General features: G+C 55.9%; 1 protein-coding gene across 3 annotated transcripts in view; it reads right to left on the reverse strand.

The window, feature by feature from the left end:
- Positions 1–720: 720 nt before the first annotated feature.
- The window catches only part of DIPK1B (divergent protein kinase domain 1B), a 55,694-nt gene continuing 30,928 nt past the window's right edge, over positions 721–25,486 (reverse strand). The window contains exons 3-7 of one of the 3 annotated variants that reach the window (XR_011849885.1): positions 22,954–23,061; positions 3,158–3,334; positions 1,360–2,996; positions 1,061–1,298; positions 722–821 (exon numbers count right to left, since the gene is read on the reverse strand). Coding sequence is in view for 1 of the 3 variants with exons in the window: in XM_072125823.1 (XP_071981924.1) it covers positions 2,184–2,996; positions 3,158–3,334; positions 22,954–23,061 (1,098 nt within the window). In the remaining 2 variants the exon portion in view is untranslated. Of the gene's footprint in view, positions 822–972; positions 2,997–3,157; positions 3,335–22,953; positions 23,062–25,486 lie in introns of those variants that run through there. The other 2 variants (XR_011849884.1, XM_072125823.1) reach the window with 2 other exon arrangements.

Here is a 25,486-nt window from a genome sequence, read left to right on the forward strand (position 1 = left end):
GGGGGAGCGGGGCTCAGGAGAGGGGATCACCAGGGGCCACCACCTGCTGCAGGCACCACCGGGGGAGCGGGGCCCCAGGAGAGGGGATCACCAGGGGCCACCACCTGCTGCAGGCACCACCGGGGGAGCGGGGCCCAGGAGAGGGGATCACCAGGGGCCACCACCTGCTGCAGGCACCACAGGGGGAGCGGGGCCCCGGGAGAGGGGATCACCAGGGGCCACCACCTGCTGCAGGCACCACCGGGGGAGCGGGGCCCAGGAGAGGGGATCACCAGGGGCCACCACCTGCTGCAGGCACCACCGGGGGAGCGGGGCCCAGGAGAGGGGATCACCAGGGGCCACCACCTGCTGCAGGCACCACCGGGGGAGCGGGGCCCAGGAGAGGGGATCACCAGGGGCCACCACCTGCTGCAGGCACCACAGGGGGGCGGGGCCCAGGAGAGGGGATCACCAGGGGCCACCACCTGCTGCAGGCACCACAGGGGGGCGGGGCCCAGGAGAGGGGATCACCAGGGGCCACCACCTGCTGCAGGCACCACAGGGGGGCGGGGCCCAGGAGAGGGGATCACCAGGGGCCACCACCTGCTGCAGGCACCACCGGGGGAGCGGGGCCCAGGAGAGGGGATCACCAGGGGCCACCACCTGCTGCAGGCACCACCGGGGGAGCGGGGCCCAGGAGAGGGGATCACCAGGGGCCACCACCTGCTGCAGGCACCACCGGGGGAGCGGGGCCCAGGAGAGGGGATCACCAGGGGCCACCACCTGCTGCAGGCACCACAGGGGGGCGGGGCCCAGGAGAGGGGATCACCAGGGGCCACCACCTGCTGCAGGCACCACCGGGGGAGCGGGGCCCAGGAGAGGGGATCACCAGGGGCCACCACCTGCTGCAGGCACCACCGGGGGAGCGGGGCCCAGGAGAGGGGATCACCAGGGGCCACCACCTGCTGCAGGCACCACCGGGGGGTGGGGCCCAGGAGAGGGGATCACGAGGGGCCACCACCTGCTGCAGGCACCACCGGGGGAGCGGGGCCCAGGAGAGGGGATCACCAGGGGCCACCACCTGCTGCAGGCACCACAGGGGGGCGGGGCCCAGGAGAGGGGATCACCAGGGGCCACCACCTGCTGCAGGCACCACCGGGGGAGCGGGGCCCAGGAGAGGGGATCACCAGGGGCCACCACCTGCTGCAGGCACCACCGGGGGAGCGGGGCCCAGGAGAGGGGATCACCAGGGGCCACCACCTGCTGCAGGCACCACAGGGGGGCGGGGCCCAGGAGAGGGGATCACCAGGGGCCACCACCTGCTGCAGGCACCACCGGGGGAGCGGGGCCCCAGGAGAGGGGATCACCAGGGGCCACCACCTGCTGCAGGCACCACAGGGGGGCGGGGCCCAGGAGAGGGGATCACCAGGGGCCACCACCTGCTGCAGGCACCACCAGGGAGGGGATTATTGGGGGCCACACACAGGAAGCGAGTTGTCAGCAGACCTGGCAATAGATGAGGGGACTCTGGATGGCAGCAATGTTCTCCACAAACAAAATCCAAGGATTGTCATTATCCGCCATGATGGAACATGGACCAGGACAAATTTGGAAATATTAAAATCAGACGCCCTGGTGGTATACAGTGACACCCAGGTGGGTGGGGCACAGGAAAGGGGACCACCGCATTCATCAGGTAGCGCAGGGGCTTCCACATCTCTCACCGCTCCTCTTTTGGGGGTCTTAGAAGCCAATGGGGAAGAGTTAAAGGGTATTCTGTAAAAGCAGGAGCTTGGGGGATTGTCTACCTGCCCCTCCGGGAGGTCACAGTGGATCGGCAGTGATGATGTCATGTCTGGACCAACGTATGAGAGCAGGGAATGGACCAGACATCACATGTGCAGCCCCGGGGGATGCCCTCTGGAGGGGTAACTATAGCAGGTTCTACCCCCACATGTTGGAAAGATGAAAACACTTCCTCTGAGACATCGCGTGTTAGAGGACACCTCTAGGGTGGTGGTCGGCCTCTCAGGAAGAACCCGCTGGTTCTGGTGGTGCTGCTGTTGGAGCATATAACAGATGGACGGCATCTTATGTGTTTCTATTATAGACCACGTTTTTTCCCCTCAAACACAAGTACCTGCCTTCACCTCGCAGAAGCGTTTATGCGACTTGTGCCCCCTATGGGTCATGTGATGCTCCATCTAGGAATATTTGGTATTGGAGATCTTCTTCCAGAGCAGAGTCTTCAGGTTGTTTAGCACCAGGGAGTGGTGGACCTCCATCTGACTGGCCAGGCCGCTGAGGGTCATACAAGTCCGCAGCTGTTTCTGCAGCTCGTCCTTCAGGTCTGCGGGCGAGCCGTACAGCAGGTATTCCTGCAGCAGCTGGCAGGCCTTGGCCAGGTTGGGTTGGATAACGTCATTTTTACACTGTTTCATGAGTTTGTCGCAAGCGGCAGTGCAGTCCCTGCCAAAGGTGCAGTCCGAGTTCTGCTCACAGTGACGGCCCTTGAGGAAGCCTTTGAGGGTCATCTCTGTGGCCACCTTCCGCAGGTCCACCACTTTGAAGTCGTACTTCTCATTGTATCCGATGTTCTTAAAGTTGGTTTCACAGATGAAGAAACTCCCGTAGGTCCCATGGAAGATCTCCTCCACAAATTCCAGCAGTCCAATGGCGATCTTGGCTCTTCTGGGCCAGGCAGGAGCAAACCACTGGTGGATAAGTCGGTGCACGGGAGAAGGAAGGAGGTTCTGGAGGAAACTGGGCATCTGCGTGCCATAGAGGGAGTCGTGAGGGATCTTCTCCGTGACGTACAGGTCTCCGCAGTGGCCAAGTAGCTGGGACGTGTGCTCCTTCTCATGTAGCGAGAGCATGAGAAGAAACTCATTCAGCTGCAGCAAGGCCCATATAGACTTGGCTTCCGCCAAAGATACTTTACCGTCCTCATTGACGTCTGCCATGGACAAGATCCGGCTGACCAGTGCCGTGAGTGATGTCTGGTCCCCCAAATTAGCCTGTAAAGACAGAGCAGAGTGAAAGTGTGGCCATACACATTGGACATTACCAGAAGGAACAGCTATGACTGCTCTGCTGTGTGCTCTCAATAGTAAGACGAGACTGGGAGTCATAGAATCCAACATGGCCGATCTCATCATCATCCTCCATTGCGCCTCACCTTTAAGAAGTTGAGCAGCATCTCCTTGAATTCATCCAAGGACGTTCCTCTGGTGGGTTTATCAAAGAGGACGAGCTCTCTGCGGGGGGCGGCATCTGGGTTACTGTCCACATTCAGATTCTCCTCCACCCCACACTTGATGATGACCTCTCTGTCCCTCCAGAGCCCCCTGTAGACCTGCAGAGAGAGAAATCTGTGCGTCACCTCTTAGGCGCGGACCTGTGACGGCTGCAAGACTGTGGATCTACTCTCTCATCAGACATTCACTGTAAACATCAACTAAAGCGGGGGTCCGACTGCAAGCACCATAACCACAGCTGAGAATGTCACTGCCATGTAGGAGGAGATATGGGGCAGGGGAGTCCTGCGCTGGGGGGATACAGTATAACCACAGCTGAGAATGTCACTGCCATGTAGGAGGAGATATGGGGCAGGGGAGTCCTGCGCTGGGGGGATACAGTATAACCACAGCTGAGAATGTCACTGCCATGTAGGAGGAGATATGGGGCAGGGGAGTCCTGCGCTGGGGGGGTACGGTATAACTATAGGTGAGAATGTCACTGCCATGTAGGAGGAGATATGGGGCAGGGGAGTCCTGCGCTGGGGGGATACGGTATAACCACAGCTGAGAATGTCACTGCCATGTAGGAGGAGATATGGGGCAGGGGAGTCCTGCGCTGGGGGGGTACGGTATAACTATAGGTGAGAATGTCACTGCCATGTAGGAGGAGATATGGGGCAGGGGAGTCCTGCGCTGGGGGGATACGGTATAACCACAGCTGAGAATGTCACTGCCATGTAGGAGGAGATATGGGGCAGGGGAGTCCTGCGCTGGGGGGGTACGGTATAACTATAGGTGAGAATGTCACTGCCATGTAGGAGGAGATATGGAGCAGGGGAGTCCTGCGCTGGGGGGATACGGTATAACCACAGGTGAGAATGTCACTGCCATGTAGGAGGAGATATGGAGCAGGGGAGTCCTGCGCTGGGGGGATACGGTATAACCAAAGGTGAGAATGTCACTGCCATGTAGGAGGAGATATGGAGCAGGGGAGTCCTGCGCTGGGGGGATACGGTATAACTATAGCTGAGAATGTCACTGCCATGTAGGAGGAGATATGGAGCAGGGGAGTCCTGCGCTGGGGGGATACAGTATAACCACAGCTGAGAATGTCACTGCCATGTAGGAGGAGATATGGAGCAGGGGAGTCCTGCGCTGGTGGGATACCGTATAACTATAGGTGAGAATGTCACTGCCATGTAGGAGGAGATATGGAGCAGGGGAGTCCTGCGCTGGTGGGATACAGTATAACCACAGCTGGGAATGTCACTGCCATGTAGGAGGAGATATGGAGCAGGGGAGTCCTGCGCTGGTGGGATACCATATAACTATAGGTGAGAATGTCACTGCCATGTAGGAGGAGATATGGGGCAGGGGAGTCCTGCGCTGGTGGGATACAGTATAACCACAGCAGGGAATGTCACTGCCATGTAGGAGGAGATATGGGGCAGGGGAGTCCTGCGCTGGTGGGATACGGTATAACCACAGCTGGGAATGTCACTGCCATGTAGGAGGAGATATGGAGCAGAGGAGTCCTGCGCTGGGGGGATACAGTATAACCACAGCTGAGAATGTCACTGTCATGTAGGAGGAGATATGGGGCAGGGGAGTCCTGCGCTGGGGGGATACAGTATAACCACAGCTGAGAATGTCACTGCCATGTAGGAGGAGATATGGAGCAGGGGAGTCCTGCGCTGGGGGGATACAGTATAACCACAGCTGAGAATGTCACTGCCATGTAGGAGGAGATATGGAGCAGGGGAGTCCTGCGCTGGGGGGATACGGTATAACCACAGCTGAGAATGTCACTGCCATGTAGGAGGAGATATGGGGCAGGGGAGTCCTGCGCTGGGGGGATACAGTATAACCACAGCGGAGAATGTCACTGCCATGTAGGAGGAGATATGGGGCAGGGGAGTCCTGCGCTGGTGGGATACAGTATAACCACAGCTGAGAATATCACTGCCATGTAGGAGGAGATATGGGGCAGGGGAGTCCTGCGCTGGTGGGATACAGTATAACCACAGCAGGGAATGTCACTGCCATGTAGGAGGAGATATGGGGCAGGGGAGTCCTGCGCTGGGGGGATACGGTATAACCACAGCTGAGGATGTCACTGCCATGTAGGAGGAGATATGGGGCAGGGGAGTCCTGCGCTGGGGGGATACAGTATAACCACAGCTGAGAATGTCACTGCCATGTAGGAGGAGATATGGAGCAGGGGAGTCCTGCGCTGGGGGGATACAGTATAACCACAGCTGAGAATGTCACTGCCATGTAGGAGGAGATATGGGGCAGGGGAGTCCTGCGCTGGGGGGATACGGTATAACCACAGCTGAGAATGTCACTGCCATGTAGGAGGAGATATGGGGCAGGGGAGTCCTGCGCTGGGGGGATACAGTATAACCACAGCTGAGAATGTCACTGCCATGTAGGAGGAGATATGGGGCAGAGGAGTCCTGCGCTGGTGGGATACAGTATAACCACAGCTGGGAATGTCACTGCCATGTAGGAGGAGATATGGGGCAGAGGAGTCCTGCGCTGGTGGGATACAGTATAACCACAGCGGAGAATGTCACTGCCATGTAGGAGGAGATATGGGGCAGAGGAGTCCTGCGCTGGTGGGATACAGTATAAACACAGCTGGGAATGTCACTGCCATGTAGGAGGAGATATGGGGCAGAGGAGTCCTGCGCTGGTGGGATACAGTATAACCACAGCGGAGAATGTCACTGCCATGTAGGAGGAGATATGGGGCAGAGGAGTCCTGCGCTGGTGGGATACGGTATAACCACAGCTGAGAATGTCACTGCCATGTAGGAGGAGATATGGGGCAGGGGAGTCCTGCGCTGGGGGGATACAGTATAACTACAGCTGAGAATGTCACTGCCATGTAGGAGGAGATATGGAGCCGGGGAGTCCTGCGCTGGGGGGATACGGTATAACTATAGCTGGGAATTTCACTGCCATGTAGGAGGAGATATGGGGCAGGGGAGTCCTGCGCTGGGGGGATACAGTATAACCACAGCTGAGAATGTCACTGCCATGTAGGAGGAGATATGGGGCAGGGGAGTCCTGCGCTGGGGGGATACAGTATAACCACAGCTGAGAATGTCACTGCCATGTAGGAGGAGATATGGAGCAGGGGAGTCCTGCGCTGGGGGGATACAGTATAACTATAGGTGAGAATGTCACTGCCATGTAGAAGGAGATATGGGGCAGGGGAGTCCTGCGCTGGTGGGATACAGTATAACCACAGCTGAGAATATCACTGCCATGTAGGAGGAGATGAGTCCTGCGCTGGTGGGATACAGTATAACTACAGCTGAGAATGTCACTGCCATGTAGGAGGAGATATGGAGCAGGGGAGTCCTGCGCTGGTGGGATACAGTATAACCACAGCTGAGAATATCACTGCCATGTAGGAGGAGATATGGAGCAGGGGAGTCCTGCGCTGGGGGGATACAGTATAACCACAGCTGAGGATATAACTGCCATGTAGGAGGAGATATGGAGCAGGGGAGTCCTGCGCTGGGGGGATACAGTATAACCACAGCTGAGAATGTCACTGCCATGTAGGAGGAGATATGGAGCAGGGGAGTCCTGTGCTGGTGGGATACGGTATAACTATAGGTGAGAATGTCACTGCCATGTAGGAGGAGATATGGAGCAGGGGAGTCCTGCGCTGGTGGGATACAGTATAACCCCAGCTGAGAATGTCACTGCCATGTAGTAGGAGATATGGAGCAGGGGAGTCCTGCGCTGGGGGGATACAGTATAACCACAGCTGAGAATGTCACTGCCATGTAGGAGGAGATATGGGGCAGGGGAGTTCTGCGCTGGGGGGATACAGTATAACCACAGCTGAGAATGTCACTGCCATGTAGGAGGAGATATGGGGCAGGGGAGTCCTGCGCTGGTGGGATACAGTATAACCACAGCTGAGAATGTCACTGCCATGTAGGAGGAGATATGGAGCTGGGGAGTCCTGCGCTGGGGGGATACAGTATAACCACAGCTGAGAATGTCACTGCCATGTAGGAGGAGATATAGGGCAGGGGAGTCCTGCGCTGGTGGGATACGGTATAACTATAGGTGAGAATGTCACTGTCATGTAGGAGGAGATATGGAGCAGGGGAGTCCTGCGCTGGTGGGACACGGTATAACTATAGCTGAGAATGTCACTGCCATGTAGGAGGAGATATGGAGCAGGGGAGTCCTGCGCTGGTGGGATACAGTATAACCACAGCTGAGAATGTCACTGCCATGTAGGAGGAGATATGGAGCAGGGGAGTCCTGCGATGGTGGGATACCGTATAACTATAGGTGAGAATGTCACTGCCATGTGCCATGTAGGAGGAGATATGGGGCAGGGGAGTCCTGCGCTGGGGGGATACGGTATAACCACAGCTGAGAATGTCACTGCCATGTAGGAGGAGATATGGAGCAGGGGAGTCCTGCGCTGGTGGGATACAGTATAACCACAGCTGAGAATGTCACTGCCATGTAGGAGGAGATATGGGGCAGGGGAGTCCTGCGCTTGTGGGATACAGTATAACGACAGCTGAGAATATCACTGCCATGTAGGAGGAGATATGGGGCAGGGGAGTCCTGCGCTGGTGGGATACGGTATAACCACAGCTGAGAATGTCACTGCCATGTAGGAGGAGATATGGGGCAGGGGAGTCCTGCGCTGGGGGGATACGGTATAACTATAGGTGAGAATGTCACTGCCATGTAGGAGGAGATATGGGGCAGGGGAGTCCTGCGCTGGGGGGATACGGTATAACCACAGGTGAGAATGTAACTGCCATGTAGGAGGAGATATGGGGCAGGGGAGTCCTGCGCTGGGGGGATACGGTATAACCACAGGTGAGAATGTCACTGCCATGTAGGAGGAGATATGGGGCAGGGGAGTCCTGCGCTGGGGGGATATAGTATAACCACAGCTGAGAATGTCACTGCCATGTAGGAGGAGATATGGGGCAGGGGAGTCCTGCGCCGGGGGGATACAGTATAACCACAGCTGGGAATGTCACTGCCATGTAGGAGGAGATATGGGGCGGGGGAGTCCTGCGAAGGGGGGATACGGTATAACCACAGCTGAGAATGTCACCGCCATGTAGGAGGAGATATGGGGCAGGGGAGTCCTGCGCTGGGGGGATACGGTATAACCACAGCTGAGAATGTCACTGCAATGTAGGAGGAGATATGGGGCAGAGGAGTCCTGCGCTGGTGGTATACGGTATAACCACAGCTGAGAATGTCACTGCCATGTAGGAGGAGATATGGAGCAGGGGAGTCCTGCGCTGGGGGGATACGGTATAACCACAGGTGAGAATGTCACTGCCATGTAGGAGGAGATATGGGGCAGGGGAGTCCTGCGCTGGGGGGATACGGTATAACCACAGGTGAGAATGTCACTGCCATGTAGGAGGAGATATGGGGCAGGGGAATCCTGCGCTGGGGGGATACGGTATAACCACAGGTGAGAATGTCACTGCCATGTAGGAGGAGATATGGGGCAGGGGAGTCCTGCGCTGGTGGGATACGGTATAACTATAGCTGAGAATGTCACTGCCATGTAGGAGGAGATATGGGGCGGGGGGAGTCCTGCGAAGGGGAAATACGGTATAACCACAGCTGAGAATGTCACTGCCATGTAGGAGGAGATATGGGGCAGGGGAGTCCTGCGCTGGGGGGATACGGTATAACCACAGCTGAGGATGTCACTGCCATGTAGGAGGAGATATGGGGCAGAGGAGTCCTGCGCTGGTGGGATACGGTATAACCACAGCTGAGAATGTCACTGTCATGTAGGAGGAGATATGGGGCAGAGGAGTCCTGCGCTGGTGGGATACGGTATAACCACAGCTGGGAATGTCACTGCCATGTAGGAGGAGATATGGGGCAGGGGAGTCCTGCACTGGGGGGATACGGTATAACCACAGCTGAGAATGTCACTGCAATGTAGGAGGAGATATGGGGCAGAGGAGTCCTGCGCTGGTGGGATACGGTATAACCACAGCTGAGAATGTCACTGTCATGTAGGAGGAGATATGGGGCAGAGGTGTCCTGCGCTGGGGGGATACGGTATAACCACAGCTGAGAATGTCACTGTCATGTAGGAGGAGATATGGGGCAGGGGAGTCCTGCGCTGGTGGGATACGGTATAACTATAGGTGAGAATGTCACTGCCATGTAGGAGGAGATATGGGGCAGGGGAGTCCTGCGCTGGGGGGATACGGTATAACCACAGCTGAGGATGTCACTGCCATGTAGGAGGAGATATGGGGCAGGGGAGTCCTGCGCTGGTGGGATACAGTATAACCACAGCTGAGAATGTCACTGCCATGTAGGAGGAGATATGGGGCAGGGGAGTCCTGCGCTGGGGGGATACGGTATAACTATATGTGAGAATGTCACTGCCATGTAGGAGTAGATATGGAGCAGTGGAGTCCTGCGCTGGGGGGATACGGTATAACTATAGCTGGGAATGTCACTGCCATGTAGGAGGAGATATGGAGCAGGGGAGTCCTGCGCTGGGGAAATACGGTATAACCACAGCTGAGAATGTCACTGCCATGTAGGAGGAGATATGGGGCAGGGGAGTCCTGCGCTGGGGGGATACGGTATAACCACAGCTGAGAATGTCACTGCCATGTAGGAGGAGATATGGGGCAGAGGAGTCCTGCGCTGGTGGGATACAGTATAACCACAGCTGAGAATGTCACTGCCATGTAGGAGGAGATATGGGGCAGAGGAGTCCTGCGCTGGGGGGATACAGTATAACCACAGCTGAGAATGTCACTGCCATGTAGGAGGAGATATGGAGCAGGGGAGTCCTGCGCTTGTGGGATACAGTATAACCACAGCTGAGAATGTCACTGTCATGTAGGAGGAGATATGGGGCAGGGGAGTCCTGCGCTGGTGGGATACGGTATAACTATAGCTGGGAATGTCACTGCCATGTAGGAGGAGATATGGGGCAGGGGAGTCCTGCGCTGGGGGGATACAGTATAACCACAGCTGAGAATGTAACTGCCATGTAGGAGGAGATATGGAGCAGGAGAGTCCTGCGCTTGTGGGATACAGTATAACCACAGCTGAGAATGTCACTGTCATGTAGGAGGAGATATGGGGCAGGGGAGTCCTGCGCTGGTGGGATACGGTATAACTATAGCTGGGAATGTCACTGCCATGTAGGAGGAGATATGGGGCAGGGGAGTCCTGCGCTGGGGGGATACGGTATAACCACAGGTGAGAATGTCACTGCCATGTAGGAGGAGATATGGGGCAGGGGAGTCCTGTGCTGGTGGGATACGGTATAACCACAGCTGAGAATGTCACTGCCATGTAGGAGGAGATATGGGGCAGGGGAGTCCTGCGCTGGGGGGATACAGTATAAGCACAGCTGAGAATGTCACTGCCATGTAGGAGGAGATATGGAGCAGGGGAGTCCTGCGCTGGTGGGATACGGTATAACTATAGGTGAGAATGTCACTGCCATGTAGGAGGAGATATGGGGTAGGGGAGTCCTGCGCTGGGGGGATACAGTATAACCACAGCTGAGAATGTCACTGCCATGTAGGAGGAGATATGGAGCAGGGGAGTCCTGCGCTGGAGGGATACAGTATAACCACAGCTGAGGATGTCACTGCCATGTAGGAGGAGATATGGAGCAGGGGTGTCCTGCGCTGGGGGGGATACAGTATAACCACAGCTGAGAATGTCACTGCCATGTAGGAGGAGATATGGGGCAGGGGAGTCCTGCGCTGGGGGGATACAGTATAACCACAGCTGAGAATGTCACCGCCATGTAGGAGGAGATATGGGGCAGGGGAGTCCTGCGCTGGGGGGATACGGTATAACTATAGGTGAGAATGTCACTGCCATGTAGGAGGAGATATGGGGCAGGGGAGTCCTGCGCTGGGGGGATACGGTATAACCACAGGTGAGAATGTCACTGCCATGTAGGAGGAGATATGGGGCAGGGGAGTCCTGCGCTGGTGGGATACAGTATAACCACAGCTGAGAATGTCACTGCCATGTAGGAGGAGATATGGGGCAGGGGAGTCCTGCGCTGGGGGGATACAGTATAACCACAGCTGAGGAAGTCACTGCCATGTAGGAGGAGATATGGAGCAGGGGAGTCCTGCGCTGGTGGGATACAGTATAACCACAGCTGAGAATGTCACTGCCATGTAGGAGGAGATATGGGGCAGGGGAGTCCTGCGCTGGGGGGATACGGTATAACCACAGCTGAGAATGTCACTGCCATGTAGGAGGAGATATGGGGCAGGGGAGTCCTGCGCTGGGGGGATACGGTATAACTATATGTGAGAATGTCACTGCCATGTAGGAGGAGATTTGGGGCAGGGGAGTCCTGCACTGGGGGGATATAGTATAACCACAGCTGAGAATGTCACTGCCATGTAGGAGGAGATATGGGGTAGGGGAGTCCTGCGCTGGGGGGATACAGTATAACCACAGCTGAGAATGTCACTGCCATGTAGGAGGAGATATGGAGCAGGGGAGTCCTGCGCTGGAGGGATACAGTATAACCACAGCTGAGGATGTCACTGCCATGTAGGAGGAGATATGGAGCAGGGGTGTCCTGCGCTGGGGGGGATACAGTATAACCACAGCTGAGAATGTCACTGCCATGTAGGAGGAGATATGGGGCAGGGGAGTCCTGCGCTGGGGGGATACAGTATAACCACAGCTGAGAATGTCACCGCCATGTAGGAGGAGATATGGGGCAGGGGAGTCCTGCGCTGGGGGGATACGGTATAACCACAGCTGAGGATGTCACTGCCATGTAGGAGGAGATATGGGGCAGAGGAGTCCTGCGCTGGTGGGATACGGTATAACCACAGCTGAGAATGTCACTGTCATGTAGGAGGAGATATGGGGCAGAGGAGTCCTGCGCTGGTGGGATACGGTATAACCACAGCTGGGAATGTCACTGCCATGTAGGAGGAGATATGGGGCAGGGGAGTCCTGCACTGGGGGGATACGGTATAACCACAGCTGAGAATGTCACTGCAATGTAGGAGGAGATATGGGGCAGAGGAGTCCTGCGCTGGTGGGATACGGTATAACCACAGCTGAGAATGTCACTGTCATGTAGGAGGAGATATGGGGCAGAGGTGTCCTGCGCTGGGGGGATACGGTATAACCACAGCTGAGAATGTCACTGTCATGTAGGAGGAGATATGGGGCAGGGGAGTCCTGCGCTGGTGGGATACGGTATAACTATAGGTGAGAATGTCACTGCCATGTAGGAGGAGATATGGGGCAGGGGAGTCCTGCGCTGGGGGGATACGGTATAACCACAGCTGAGGATGTCACTGCCATGTAGGAGGAGATATGGGGCAGGGGAGTCCTGCGCTGGTGGGATACAGTATAACCACAGCTGAGAATGTCACTGCCATGTAGGAGGAGATATGGGGCAGGGGAGTCCTGCGCTGGGGGGATACGGTATAACTATATGTGAGAATGTCACTGCCATGTAGGAGTAGATATGGAGCAGTGGAGTCCTGCGCTGGGGGGATACGGTATAACTATAGCTGGGAATGTCACTGCCATGTAGGAGGAGATATGGAGCAGGGGAGTCCTGCGCTGGGGAAATACGGTATAACCACAGCTGAGAATGTCACTGCCATGTAGGAGGAGATATGGGGCAGGGGAGTCCTGCGCTGGGGGGATACGGTATAACCACAGCTGAGAATGTCACTGCCATGTAGGAGGAGATATGGGGCAGAGGAGTCCTGCGCTGGTGGGATACAGTATAACCACAGCTGAGAATGTCACTGCCATGTAGGAGGAGATATGGGGCAGAGGAGTCCTGCGCTGGGGGGATACAGTATAACCACAGCTGAGAATGTCACTGCCATGTAGGAGGAGATATGGAGCAGGGGAGTCCTGCGCTTGTGGGATACAGTATAACCACAGCTGAGAATGTCACTGTCATGTAGGAGGAGATATGGGGCAGGGGAGTCCTGCGCTGGTGGGATACGGTATAACTATAGCTGGGAATGTCACTGCCATGTAGGAGGAGATATGGGGCAGGGGAGTCCTGCGCTGGGGGGATACAGTATAACCACAGCTGAGAATGTAACTGCCATGTAGGAGGAGATATGGAGCAGGAGAGTCCTGCGCTTGTGGGATACAGTATAACCACAGCTGAGAATGTCACTGTCATGTAGGAGGAGATATGGGGCAGGGGAGTCCTGCGCTGGTGGGATACGGTATAACTATAGCTGGGAATGTCACTGCCATGTAGGAGGAGATATGGGGCAGGGGAGTCCTGCGCTGGGGGGATACGGTATAACCACAGGTGAGAATGTCACTGCCATGTAGGAGGAGATATGGGGCAGGGGAGTCCTGTGCTGGTGGGATACGGTATAACCACAGCTGAGAATGTCACTGCCATGTAGGAGGAGATATGGGGCAGGGGAGTCCTGCGCTGGGGGGATACAGTATAAGCACAGCTGAGAATGTCACTGCCATGTAGGAGGAGATATGGAGCAGGGGAGTCCTGCGCTGGTGGGATACGGTATAACTATAGGTGAGAATGTCACTGCCATGTAGGAGGAGATATGGGGTAGGGGAGTCCTGCGCTGGGGGGATACAGTATAACCACAGCTGAGAATGTCACTGCCATGTAGGAGGAGATATGGAGCAGGGGAGTCCTGCGCTGGAGGGATACAGTATAACCACAGCTGAGGATGTCACTGCCATGTAGGAGGAGATATGGAGCAGGGGTGTCCTGCGCTGGGGGGGATACAGTATAACCACAGCTGAGAATGTCACTGCCATGTAGGAGGAGATATGGGGCAGGGGAGTCCTGCGCTGGGGGGATACAGTATAACCACAGCTGAGAATGTCACCGCCATGTAGGAGGAGATATGGGGCAGGGGAGTCCTGCGCTGGGGGGATACGGTATAACTATAGGTGAGAATGTCACTGCCATGTAGGAGGAGATATGGGGCAGGGGAGTCCTGCGCTGGGGGGATACGGTATAACCACAGGTGAGAATGTCACTGCCATGTAGGAGGAGATATGGGGCAGGGGAGTCCTGCGCTGGTGGGATACAGTATAACCACAGCTGAGAATGTCACTGCCATGTAGGAGGAGATATGGGGCAGGGGAGTCCTGCGCTGGGGGGATACAGTATAACCACAGCTGAGGAAGTCACTGCCATGTAGGAGGAGATATGGAGCAGGGGAGTCCTGCGCTGGTGGGATACAGTATAACCACAGCTGAGAATGTCACTGCCATGTAGGAGGAGATATGGGGCAGGGGAGTCCTGCGCTGGGGGGATACGGTATAACCACAGCTGAGAATGTCACTGCCATGTAGGAGGAGATATGGGGCAGGGGAGTCCTGCGCTGGGGGGATACGGTATAACTATATGTGAGAATGTCACTGCCATGTAGGAGGAGATTTGGGGCAGGGGAGTCCTGCACTGGGGGGATATAGTATAACCACAGCTGAGAATGTCACTGCCATGTAGGAGGAGATATGGGGTAGGGGAGTCCTGCGCTGGGGGGATACAGTATAACCACAGCTGAGAATGTCACTGCCATGTAGGAGGAGATATGGAGCAGGGGAGTCCTGCGCTGGAGGGATACAGTATAACCACAGCTGAGGATGTCACTGCCATGTAGGAGGAGATATGGAGCAGGGGTGTCCTGCGCTGGGGGGGATACAGTATAACCACAGCTGAGAATGTCACTGCCATGTAGGAGGAGATATGGGGCAGGGGAGTCCTGCGCTGGGGGGATACAGTATAACCACAGCTGAGAATGTCACCGCCATGTAGGAGGAGATATGGGGCAGGGGAGTCCTGCGCTGGGGGGATACGGTATAACTATAGGTGAGAATGTCACTGCCATGTAGGAGGAGATATGGGGCAGGGGAGTCCTGCGCTGGGGGGATACGGTATAACCACAGGTGAGAATGTCACTGCCATGTAGGAGGAGATATGGGGCAGGGGAGTCCTGCGCTGGTGGGATACAGTATAACCACAGCTGAGAATGTCACTGCCATGTAGGAGGAGATATGGGGCAGGGGAGTCCTGCGCTGGGGGGATACAGTATAACCACAGCTGAGGAAGTCACTGCCATGTAGGAGGAGATATGGAGCAGGGAAGTCCTGCGCTGGTGGGATACAGTATAACCACAGCTGAGAATGTCACTGCCATGTAGGAGGAGATATGGGGCAGGGGAGTCCTGCGCTGGGGGGATACGGTATAACTATATGTGAGAATGTCACTGCCATGTAGAAGGAGATATGGGGCAGGGGAGTCCTGCGCTGGGGGGATACGGTATAACTATATGTGAGAATGTCACTGCCATGTAGGAGGAGATTTGGGGCAGGGGAGTCCTGCACTGGGGGGATATAGTATAACCACAGCTGAGAATGTCACTGCCATGTAGGAGGAGATATGGGGCAGGGGAGTCCTGCGCCGGGGGGATACAGTATAACCACAGCTGAGAATGTCACTGCCATGTAGGAGGAGATATGGGGCAGGGGAGTCCTGCGCTGGGGGGATACAGTATAACCACAGCTGGGAATGTCACTGCCATGTAGGAGGAGATATGGGGCGGGGGAGTCCTGCGAAGGGGGGATACGGTATAACCACAGCTGAGAATGTCACCGCCATGTAGGAGGAGATATGGGGCAGGGGAGTCCTGCGCTGGGGGGATACGGTATAACCACAGCTGAGAATGTCACAGCAATGTAGGAGGAGATATGGGGCAGAGGAGTCCTGCGCTGGTGGTATACGGTATAACCACAGCTGAGAATGTCACTGCCATGTAGGAGGAGATATGGGGCAGGGGAGTCCTGCGCTGGGGGGATACGGTATAACCACAGGTGAGAATGTCACTGCCATGTAGGAGGAGATATGGGGCAGGGGAGTCCTGCGCTGGGGGGATACGGTATAACCACAGGTGAGAATGTCACTGCCATGTAGGAGGAGATATGGGGCAGGGGAGTCCTGCGCTGGGGGGATACAGTATAACCACAGCTGAGAATGTCACTGCCATGTAGGAGGAGATATGGGGCAGGGGAGTCCTGCGCTGGTGGGATACGGTATAACCACAGCTGAGAATATCACTGCCATGTAGGAGGAGATATGGGGCTGGGGAGTCCTGCGCTGGGGGGATACGGTATAACTATAGCTGAGAATGTCACTGCCATGTAGGAGGAGATATGGGGCAGGGGAGTCCTGCGCTGGTGGGATACGGTATAACTATAGCTGAGAATGTCACTGCCATGTAGGAGGAGATATGGGGCGGGGGGAGTCCTGCAAAGGGGAAATACGGTATAACCACAGCTGAGAATGTCACCGCCATGTAGGAGGAGATATGGGGCAGGGGAGTCCTGCGCTGGGGGGATACAGTATAACCACAGCTGAGGATGTCACTGCCATGTAGGAGGAGATATGGGGCAGAGGAGTCCTGCGCTGGTGGGATACGGTATAACCACAGCTGGGAATGTCACTGCCATGTAGGAGGAGATATGGGGCAGGGGAGTCCTGCGCTGGGGGGATACGGTATAACCACAGCTGAGAATGTCACTGCCATGTAGGAGGAGATATGGGGCAGGGGAGTCCTGCGCTGGTGGGATACGGTATAACCACAGGTGAGAATGTCACTGTCATGTAGGAGGAGATATGGGGCAGAGGAGTCCTGCGCTGGGGGGATACGGTATAACCACAGCTGAGAATGTCACTGTCATGTAGGAGGAGATATGGGGCAGAGGTGTCCTGCGCTGGGGGGATACGGTATAACCACAGCTGAGAATGTCACTGCCATGTAGGAGGAGATATGGGGCAGGGGAGTCCTGCGCTGGTGGGATATGGTATAACTATAGGTGAGAATGTCACTGCCATGTAGGAGGAGATATGGAGCAGGGGAGTCCTGCGCTGGGGGGATACAGTATAACCACAGCTGAGAATGTCACTGCCATGTAGGAGGAGATATGGGGCAGGGGAGTCCTGCGCTGGGGGATACGGTATAACCACAGCTGAGGATGTCACTGCCATGTAGGAGGAGATATGGGGCAGGGGAGTCCTGCGCTGGTGGGATACAGTATAACCACAGCTGAGAATGTCACTGCCATGTAGGAGGAGATACGGGGCAGAGGAGTCCTGCGCTGGGGGGATACAGTATAACTATAGCTGAGAATGTCACTGCCATGTAGGAGGAGATATGGAGCAGGGGAGTCCTGCGCTGGTGGGATACGGTATAACTATATGTGAGAATGTCACTGCCATGTAGGAGTAGATATGGAGCAGGGGAGTCCTGCGCTGGGGGGATACGGTATAACTATAGCTGGGAATGTCACTGCCATGTAGGAGGAGATATGGAGCAGGGGAGTCCTGCGCTGGGGGGATACGGTATAACCACAGCTGAGAATGTCACTGCCATGTAGGAGGAGATATGGGGCAGGGGAGTCCTGCGCTGGGGGGATACGGTATAACCACAGCTGAGAATGTCACTGCCATGTAGGAGGAGATACGGGGCAGAGGAGTCCTGCGCTGGGGGGATACAGTATAACTATAGCTGAGAATGTCACTGCCATGTAGGAGGAGATATGGAGCAGGGGAGTCCTGCGCTGGTGGGATACAGTATAACCACAGCTGAGAATGTCACTGTCATGTAGGAGGAGATATGGGGCAGGGGAGTCCTGCGCTTGTGGGATACAGTATAACCACAGCTGAGAATGTCACTGTCATGTAGGAGGAGATATGGGGCAGGGGAGTCCTGCGCTTGTGGGATACAGTATAACCACAGCTGAGAATGTCACTGCCATGTAGGAGGAGATATGGAGCAGGGTAGTCCTGCGCTGGTGGGATACGGTATAACTATAGGTGAGAATGTCACTGCCATGTAGGAGGAGATATGGGGTAGGGGAGTCCTGCGCTGGGGGGATACAGTATAACCACAGCTGAGAATGTCACTGCCATGTAGGAGGAGATATGGGGCAGGGGAGTCCTGCGCTGGGGGGATACAGTATAACCACAGCTGAGGATGTCACTGCCATGTAGGAGGAGATATGGAGCAGGGGAGTCCTGCGCTGGGGGGGATACAGTATAACCACAGCTGAGAATGTCACTGCCATGTAGGAGGAGATATGGGGCAGGGGAGTCCTGCACTGGGGGGATACAGTATAACCACAGCTGAGAATGTCACCGCCATGTAGGAGGAGATATGGGGCAGGGGAGTCCTGCGCTGGTGGGATACGGTATAACCACAGCTGAGGATGTCACTGCCATGTAGGAGGAGATATGGAGCAGGGGAGTCCTGCGCTGGGGGAATACGGTATAACCACAGCTGAGAATGTCACTGCCATGTAGGGGGAGATATGGGGCAGGGGAGTCCTGCGCTGGTGGGATACGGTATAACTATAGGTGAGAATGTCACTGCCATGTAGGAGGAGATATGGGGCAGGGGAGTCCTGCGCTGGGGGGATACAGTATAACCACAGCTGAGAATGTCACTGCCATGTAGGAGGAGATATGGAGCAGGGGAGTCCTGCGCTGGTGGGATACAGTATAACCACAGCTGAGAATGTCACTGCCATGTAGGAGGAGATATGGAGCAGGGGAGTCCTGCGCTGCGGGGATACGGTATAACTATAGGTGAGAATGTCACTGCCATGTAGGAGGAGATATGGAGCAGGGGAGTCCTGCGCTGGTGGGATACAGTATAACCACAGCTGAGAATGTCACTGCCATGTAGGAGGAGATATGGGGCAGGGGAGTCCTGCGCTGGGGGGATACAGTATAACCACAGCTGAGGATGTCACTGCCATGTAGGAGGAGATATGGGGCAGGGGAGTCCTGCGCTGGTGGGATACAGTATAACCACAGCTGAGAATGTCACTGCCATGTAGGAGGAGATATGGAGCAGGGGAGTCCTGCGCTGGGGGGATACAGTATAACCACAGGTGAGAATGTCACTGCCATGTAGGAGGAGATATGGGGCAGGGGAGTCCTGCGCTGGGGGGATACGGTATAACTATATGTGAGAATGTCACTGCCATGTAGGAGGAGATATGGGGCAGGGGAGTCCTGCGCTGGTGGGATACAGTATAACCACAGCTGAGAATGTCACTGCCATGTAGGAGGAGATATGGGGCAGGGGAGTCCTGCGCTGGGGGGATACAGTATAACCACAGCTGAGAATATCACTGCCATGTAGGAGGAGATATGGGGCAGGGGAGTCCTGCGCTGGGGGGATACAGTATAACCACAGCTGAGAATGTCACTGCCATGTAGGAGGAGATATGGGGCAGGGGAGTCCTGCGCTGGGGGGATACAGTATAACCACAGCTGAGGATGTCACTGCCATGTAGGAGGAGATATGGGGCAGGGGAGTCCTGCGCTGGGGGGATACAGTATAACCACAGCTGAGGATGTCACTGCCATGTAGGAGGAGATATGGGGCAGGGGAGTCCTGCGCTGGGGGGATACAGTATAACTATAGGTGAGAATGTCACTGCCATGTAGGAGGAGATATGGGGCAGAGGAGTCCTGCGCTGGGGGGATACGGTATAACCACAGCTGAGAATGTCACTGCCATGTAGGAGGAGATATGGGGCAGGGGAGTCCTGCGCTGGGGGGATACGGTATAACTATAGGTGAGAATGTCACTGCCATGTAGGAGGAGATTTGGGGCAGGGGAGTCCTGCGCTGGTGGGATACAGTATAACTATAGGTGAGAATGTCACTGCCATGTAGGAGGAGATATGGGGCAGGGGAGTCCTGCGCTGGGGGGATACAGTATAACCACAGCTGAGAATGTCACTGCCATGTAGGAGGAGATATGGGGCAGGGGAGTCCTGCGCTGGGGGGATACAGTATAACTATAGGTGAGAATGTCACTGCCATGTAGGAGGAGATATGGGGCAGAGGAGTCCTGCGCTGGGGGGATACGGTATAACCACAGCTGAGAATGTCACTGCCATGTAGGAGGAGATATGGGGCAGGGGAGTCCTGCGCTGGGGGGATACGGTATAACCACAGCTGAGAATGTCACTGCCATGTAGGAGGAGATATGGGGCAGGGGAGTCCTGCGCTGGGGGGATACAGTATAACTATAGGTGAGAATGTCACTGCCATGTAGGAGGAGATATGGGGCAGGGGAGTCCTGCGCTGGTGGGATACGGTATAACTATAGGTGAGAATGTCACTGCCATGTAGGAGGAGATATGGGGTAGGGGAGTCCTGCGCTGGGGGGATACAGTATAACCACAGCTGAGAATGTCACTGCCATGTAGGAGGAGATATGGGGCAGGGGAGTCCTGCGCTGGGGGGATACAGTATAACCACAGCTGAGGATGTCACTGCCATGTAGGAGGAGATATGGAGCAGGGGAGTCCTGCGCTGGGGGGGATACAGTATAACCACAGCTGAGAATGTCACTGCCATGTAGGAGGAGATATGGGGCAGGGGAGTCCTGCGCTGGGGGGATACAGTATAACCACAGCTGAGAATGTCACCGCCATGTAGGAGGAGATATGGGGCAGGGGAGTCCTGCGCTGGTGGGATACGGTATAACCACAGCTGAGGATGTCACTGCCATGTAGGAGGAGATATGGAGCAGGGGAGTCCTGCGCTGGGGGGGATACGGTATAACCACAGCTGAGAATGTCACTGCCATGTAGGGGGAGATATGGGGCAGGGGAGTCCTGCGCTGGTGGGATACGGTATAACTATAGGTGAGAATGTCACTGCCATGTAGGAGGAGATATGGGGCAGGGGAGTCCTGCGCTGGGGGGATACAGTATAACCACAGCTGAGAATGTCACTGCCATGTAGGAGGAGATATGGAGCAGGGGAGTCCTGCGCTGGTGGGATACAGTATAACCACAGCTGAGAATGTCACTGCCATGTAGGAGGAGATATGGAGCAGGGGAGTCCTGCGCTGCGGGGATACGGTATAACTATAGGTGAGAATGTCACTGCCATGTAGGAGGAGATATGGAGCAGGGGAGTCCTGCGCTGGTGGGATACAGTATAACCACAGCTGAGAATGTCACTGCCATGTAGGAGGAGATATGGGGCAGGGGAGTCCTGCGCTGGGGGGATACAGTATAACCACAGCTGAGGATGTCACTGCCATGTAGGAGGAGATATGGGGCAGGGGAGTCCTGCGCTGGTGGGATACAGTATAACCACAGCTGAGAATGTCACTGCCATGTAGGAGGAGATATGGAGCAGGGGAGTCCTGCGCTGGGGGGATACAGTATAACCACAGGTGAGAATGTCACTGCCATGTAGGAGGAGATATGGGGCAGGGGAGTCCTGCGCTGGGGGGATACGGTATAACTATATGTGAGAATGTCACTGCCATGTAGGAGGAGATATGGGGCAGGGGAGTCCTGCGCTGGGGGGATACAGTATAACCACAGCTGAGAATGTCACTGCCATGTAGGAGGAGATATGGGGCAGGGGAGTCCTGCGCTGGGGGGATACAGTATAACTATAGGTGAGAATGTCACTGCCATGTAGGAGGAGATATGGGGCAGAGGAGTCCTGCGCTGGGGGGATACGGTATAACTATAGGTGAGAATGTCACTGCCATGTAGGAGGAGATTTGGGGCAGGGGAGTCCTGCGCTGGTGGGATACAGTATAACTATAGGTGAGAATGTCACTGCCATGTAGGAGGAGATTTGGGGCAGGGGAGTCCTGCGCTGGTGGGATACAGTATAACTATAGGTGAGAATGTCACTGCCATGTAGGAGGAGATATGGGGCAGGGGAGTCCTGCGCTGGGGGGATACGGTATAACTATAGGTGAGAATGTCACTGCCATGTAGGAGGAGATTTGGGGCAGGGGAGTCCTGCGCTGGTGGGATACAGTATAACTATAGGTGAGAATGTCACTGCCATGTAGGAGGAGATATGGGGCAGGGGAGTCCTGCGCTGGGGGGATACGGTATAACTATAGGTGAGAATGTCACTGCCATGTGCCATGTAGGAGGAGATATGGGGCAGGGGAGTCCTGCGCTGGGGGGATACAGTATAACCACAGCTGAGAATGTCACTGCCATGTAGGAGGAGATATGGGGCAGGGGAGTCCTGCGCTGGGGGGATACAGTATAACTATAGGTGAGAATGTCACTGCCATGTAGGAGGAGATATGGGGCAGAGGAGTCCTGCGCTGGTGGGATACGGTATAACCACAGCTGAGAATGTCACTGCCATGTAGGAGGAGATATGGGGCAGGGGAGTCCTGCGCTGGGGGGATACGGTATAACCACAGCTGAGAATGTCACTGCCATGTAGGAGGAGATATGGGGCAGGGGAGTCCTGCGCTGGGGGGATACGGTATAACTATAGGTGAGAATGTCACTGCCATGTAGGAGGACATATGGGGCAGGGGAGTCCTGCGCTGGGGGGATACGGTATAACCACAGGTGAGAATGTCACTGCCATGTAGGAGGAGATATGGAGCAGGGGAGTTCTGCGCTGGGGGGATACGGTATAACCACAGCTGAGAATGTCACTGCCATGTAGGAGGAGATATGGAGCAGGGGAGTCCTGCGCTGGGGGGATACGGTATAACTATAGGTGAGAATGTCACTGCCATGTAGGAGGAGATATGGGGCAGGGGAGTCCTGCGCTGGGGGGATACGGTATAACTATAGGTGAGAATGTCACTGCCATGTAGGAGGACATATGGGGCAGGGGAGTCCTGCGCTGGGGGGATACCTGGTGGGTGGGCGAGGAGGACAGGCACTGATGGAAGACCAGGGTGCGCCCCTCACACAGGTCTCTGCAGGCCGAGCCGGAGATGATCCCCTTCTTGTACTGGTCACACTGCAAGAAAGCAAAGTACAAATTCTAAATAGTATCATTTCTGTGGTCTCTGCTTGCTGTCGGTGAATTGATACATAGTACATATATATATATAATGAGTAGTGGGGCTGCGGTGTGTAAGATAGTGGTCTCTGCTTGCTGTCAGTGAATGGATACATAGTACATATATATATATATATAATGAGTAGTGGGGCTGCGGTGTGTAAGATAGTGGTCTCTGCTTGCTGTCAGTGAATTGATACATAGTACATATATATATATATATATAATGAGTAGTGGGGCTGCGGTGTGTAAGATATAGCAGACAGGACACCGGGGGAGCAAAGCAGACAGGACACCGGGAGGGGGGGGGGCATAGCAGACAGGACACGGGGGGGCATAGCAGACAGGACACCGGGGGAGCATAGCAGACAGGACACGGGGGGGCATAGCAGACAGGACACCGGGGGAGCATAGCAGACAGGACACCGGGGGAGCATAGCAGACAGGACACCGGGGGAGCATAGCAGACAGGACACCGGGGGGGCATAGCAGACAGGACACCGGGGGGGCATAGCAGACAGGACACCGGGGGGGCAAAGCAGACAGGACACCGGGGGGGCATAGCAGACAGGACACCGGGGGGCATAGCAGACAGGACACCGGGGGGGCATAGCAGACAGGACACCGGGGGGGCATAGCAGACAGGACACCGGGGGGGCATAGCAGACAGGACACCGGGGGGCATAGCAGACAGGACACCGGGGGGGCATTGCAGACAGGACACCGGTAGGGGGGGGGGGGTAATAGCAGACAGAACACCGGGGGGGGGGGGGGGGGGCATAGCAGACAGGACACCGGGGGAAAATAGCAGACAGGACACCGGGGGGGGGGGGGGGGGCATAGCAGACAGGACACCGGGGGGGCATAGCAGACAGGACCCTGGGGGGGCATAGCAGACAGGACACCGGGGGGGGCATTGCAGACAGGAAACCGGTAGGGGGGGGGTAATAGCAGACAGAACACCGGGGGGGGGGGGGGGGGGGCATAGCAGACAGGACACCGGGGGGGCATAGCAGACAGGACCCTGGGGGGGCATAGCAGACAGGACACCGGGGGGGGCATTGCAGACAGGAAACCGGTAGGGGGGGGGTAATAGCAGACAGAACACCGGGGGGGGGGGGGGGCATAGCAGACAGGACACCGGGGGAAAATAGCAGACAGGACACCGGGGGGGGGGGCATAGCAGACAGGACACCGGGGGGGCATAGCAGACAGGACACCGGGGGAAAATAGCAGACAGGACACCGGGGGAAAATAGCAGACAGGACACCGGGGGGGGGGGCATAGCAGACAGGACACCGGGGGGGCATAGCAGACAGGACACCGGGGGGGCATAGCAGACAGGACCCTGGGGGGGCATAGCAGACAGGACACCGGGGGGGGGGGGCATGGACCCAGTAGCAAGCCCCCAGCTACTACACAACCACAACTCCCAGCATGCACAGCAGTCTTATCCCTGGACTACTTCTAGCCCAAACCTTACATAGCACAAGCCCATAGAAAGGCAAGTCACAAGTATCTGACACAGAGACACTGTGCAATCCTGGAATAGAAATCCACAGTCCTGCTGCTACTAACAAGGGTATCAATACACACACAGGGCCGGATTAAGAGTGGTGGGGGCCCCTGGGCGCAAACTGGTGGGGGCCCTTCCAACAATGTTTCTGGAAGTATATAGGCATCCAGCCTCTGTAGTATAAAGCCTGCCAGCCTCTGTATATAGCCTGTCAGCTCCTGTAAAATATAGCCTGCCTGCCCCTTGTAGTATATAGCCAGCCGCCCCCTGTAGAATATAGTTGCCAGACCTATATTATATAGCCAGCTGAGTCGCTGACTGTTGAAACCTGATGGGGGCCCCTTTAAAAGTGAAAGTGGTGGGGGCCCTGGGGCTCGAGCCCCGGAAGCCCCTCCTTAAATCCAGCCCTGATTACACATCTCTCCAGGGGCAATAAATAACACTGGCTGCAGAGAGCACAGAGCACATCAGTGTGAGGTCTGATTACACATCTCTCCAGGGACAATACATAACACTGTCTGCAGAGAGCACAGAGCACAGCAGTGTGAGGTATGATTACACATCTCTCCAGGGACAGTACATAACACTGGCTGCAGAGAGCACAGAGCACAGCAGTGTGAGGTCTGATTACACATCTCTCCAGGGACAGTACATAACACTGGCTGCAGAGAGCACAGAGCACAGCAGTGTGAGGTCTGATTACACATCTCTCCAGGGACAGTACATAACACTGGCTGCAGAGAGCACAGAGCACAGCAGTGTGAGGTCTGATTACACATCTCTCCAGGGACAGTACATAACACTGGCTGCAGAGAGCACAGAGCACAGCAGTGTGAGGTCTGATTACACATCTCTCCAGGGACAATA

This window comes from Engystomops pustulosus, chromosome 9 (genome assembly GCF_040894005.1).
Source record: "Engystomops pustulosus chromosome 9, aEngPut4.maternal, whole genome shotgun sequence".
In the NCBI taxonomy this organism is placed as follows: Eukaryota; Metazoa; Chordata; class Amphibia; order Anura; family Leptodactylidae; genus Engystomops; species Engystomops pustulosus.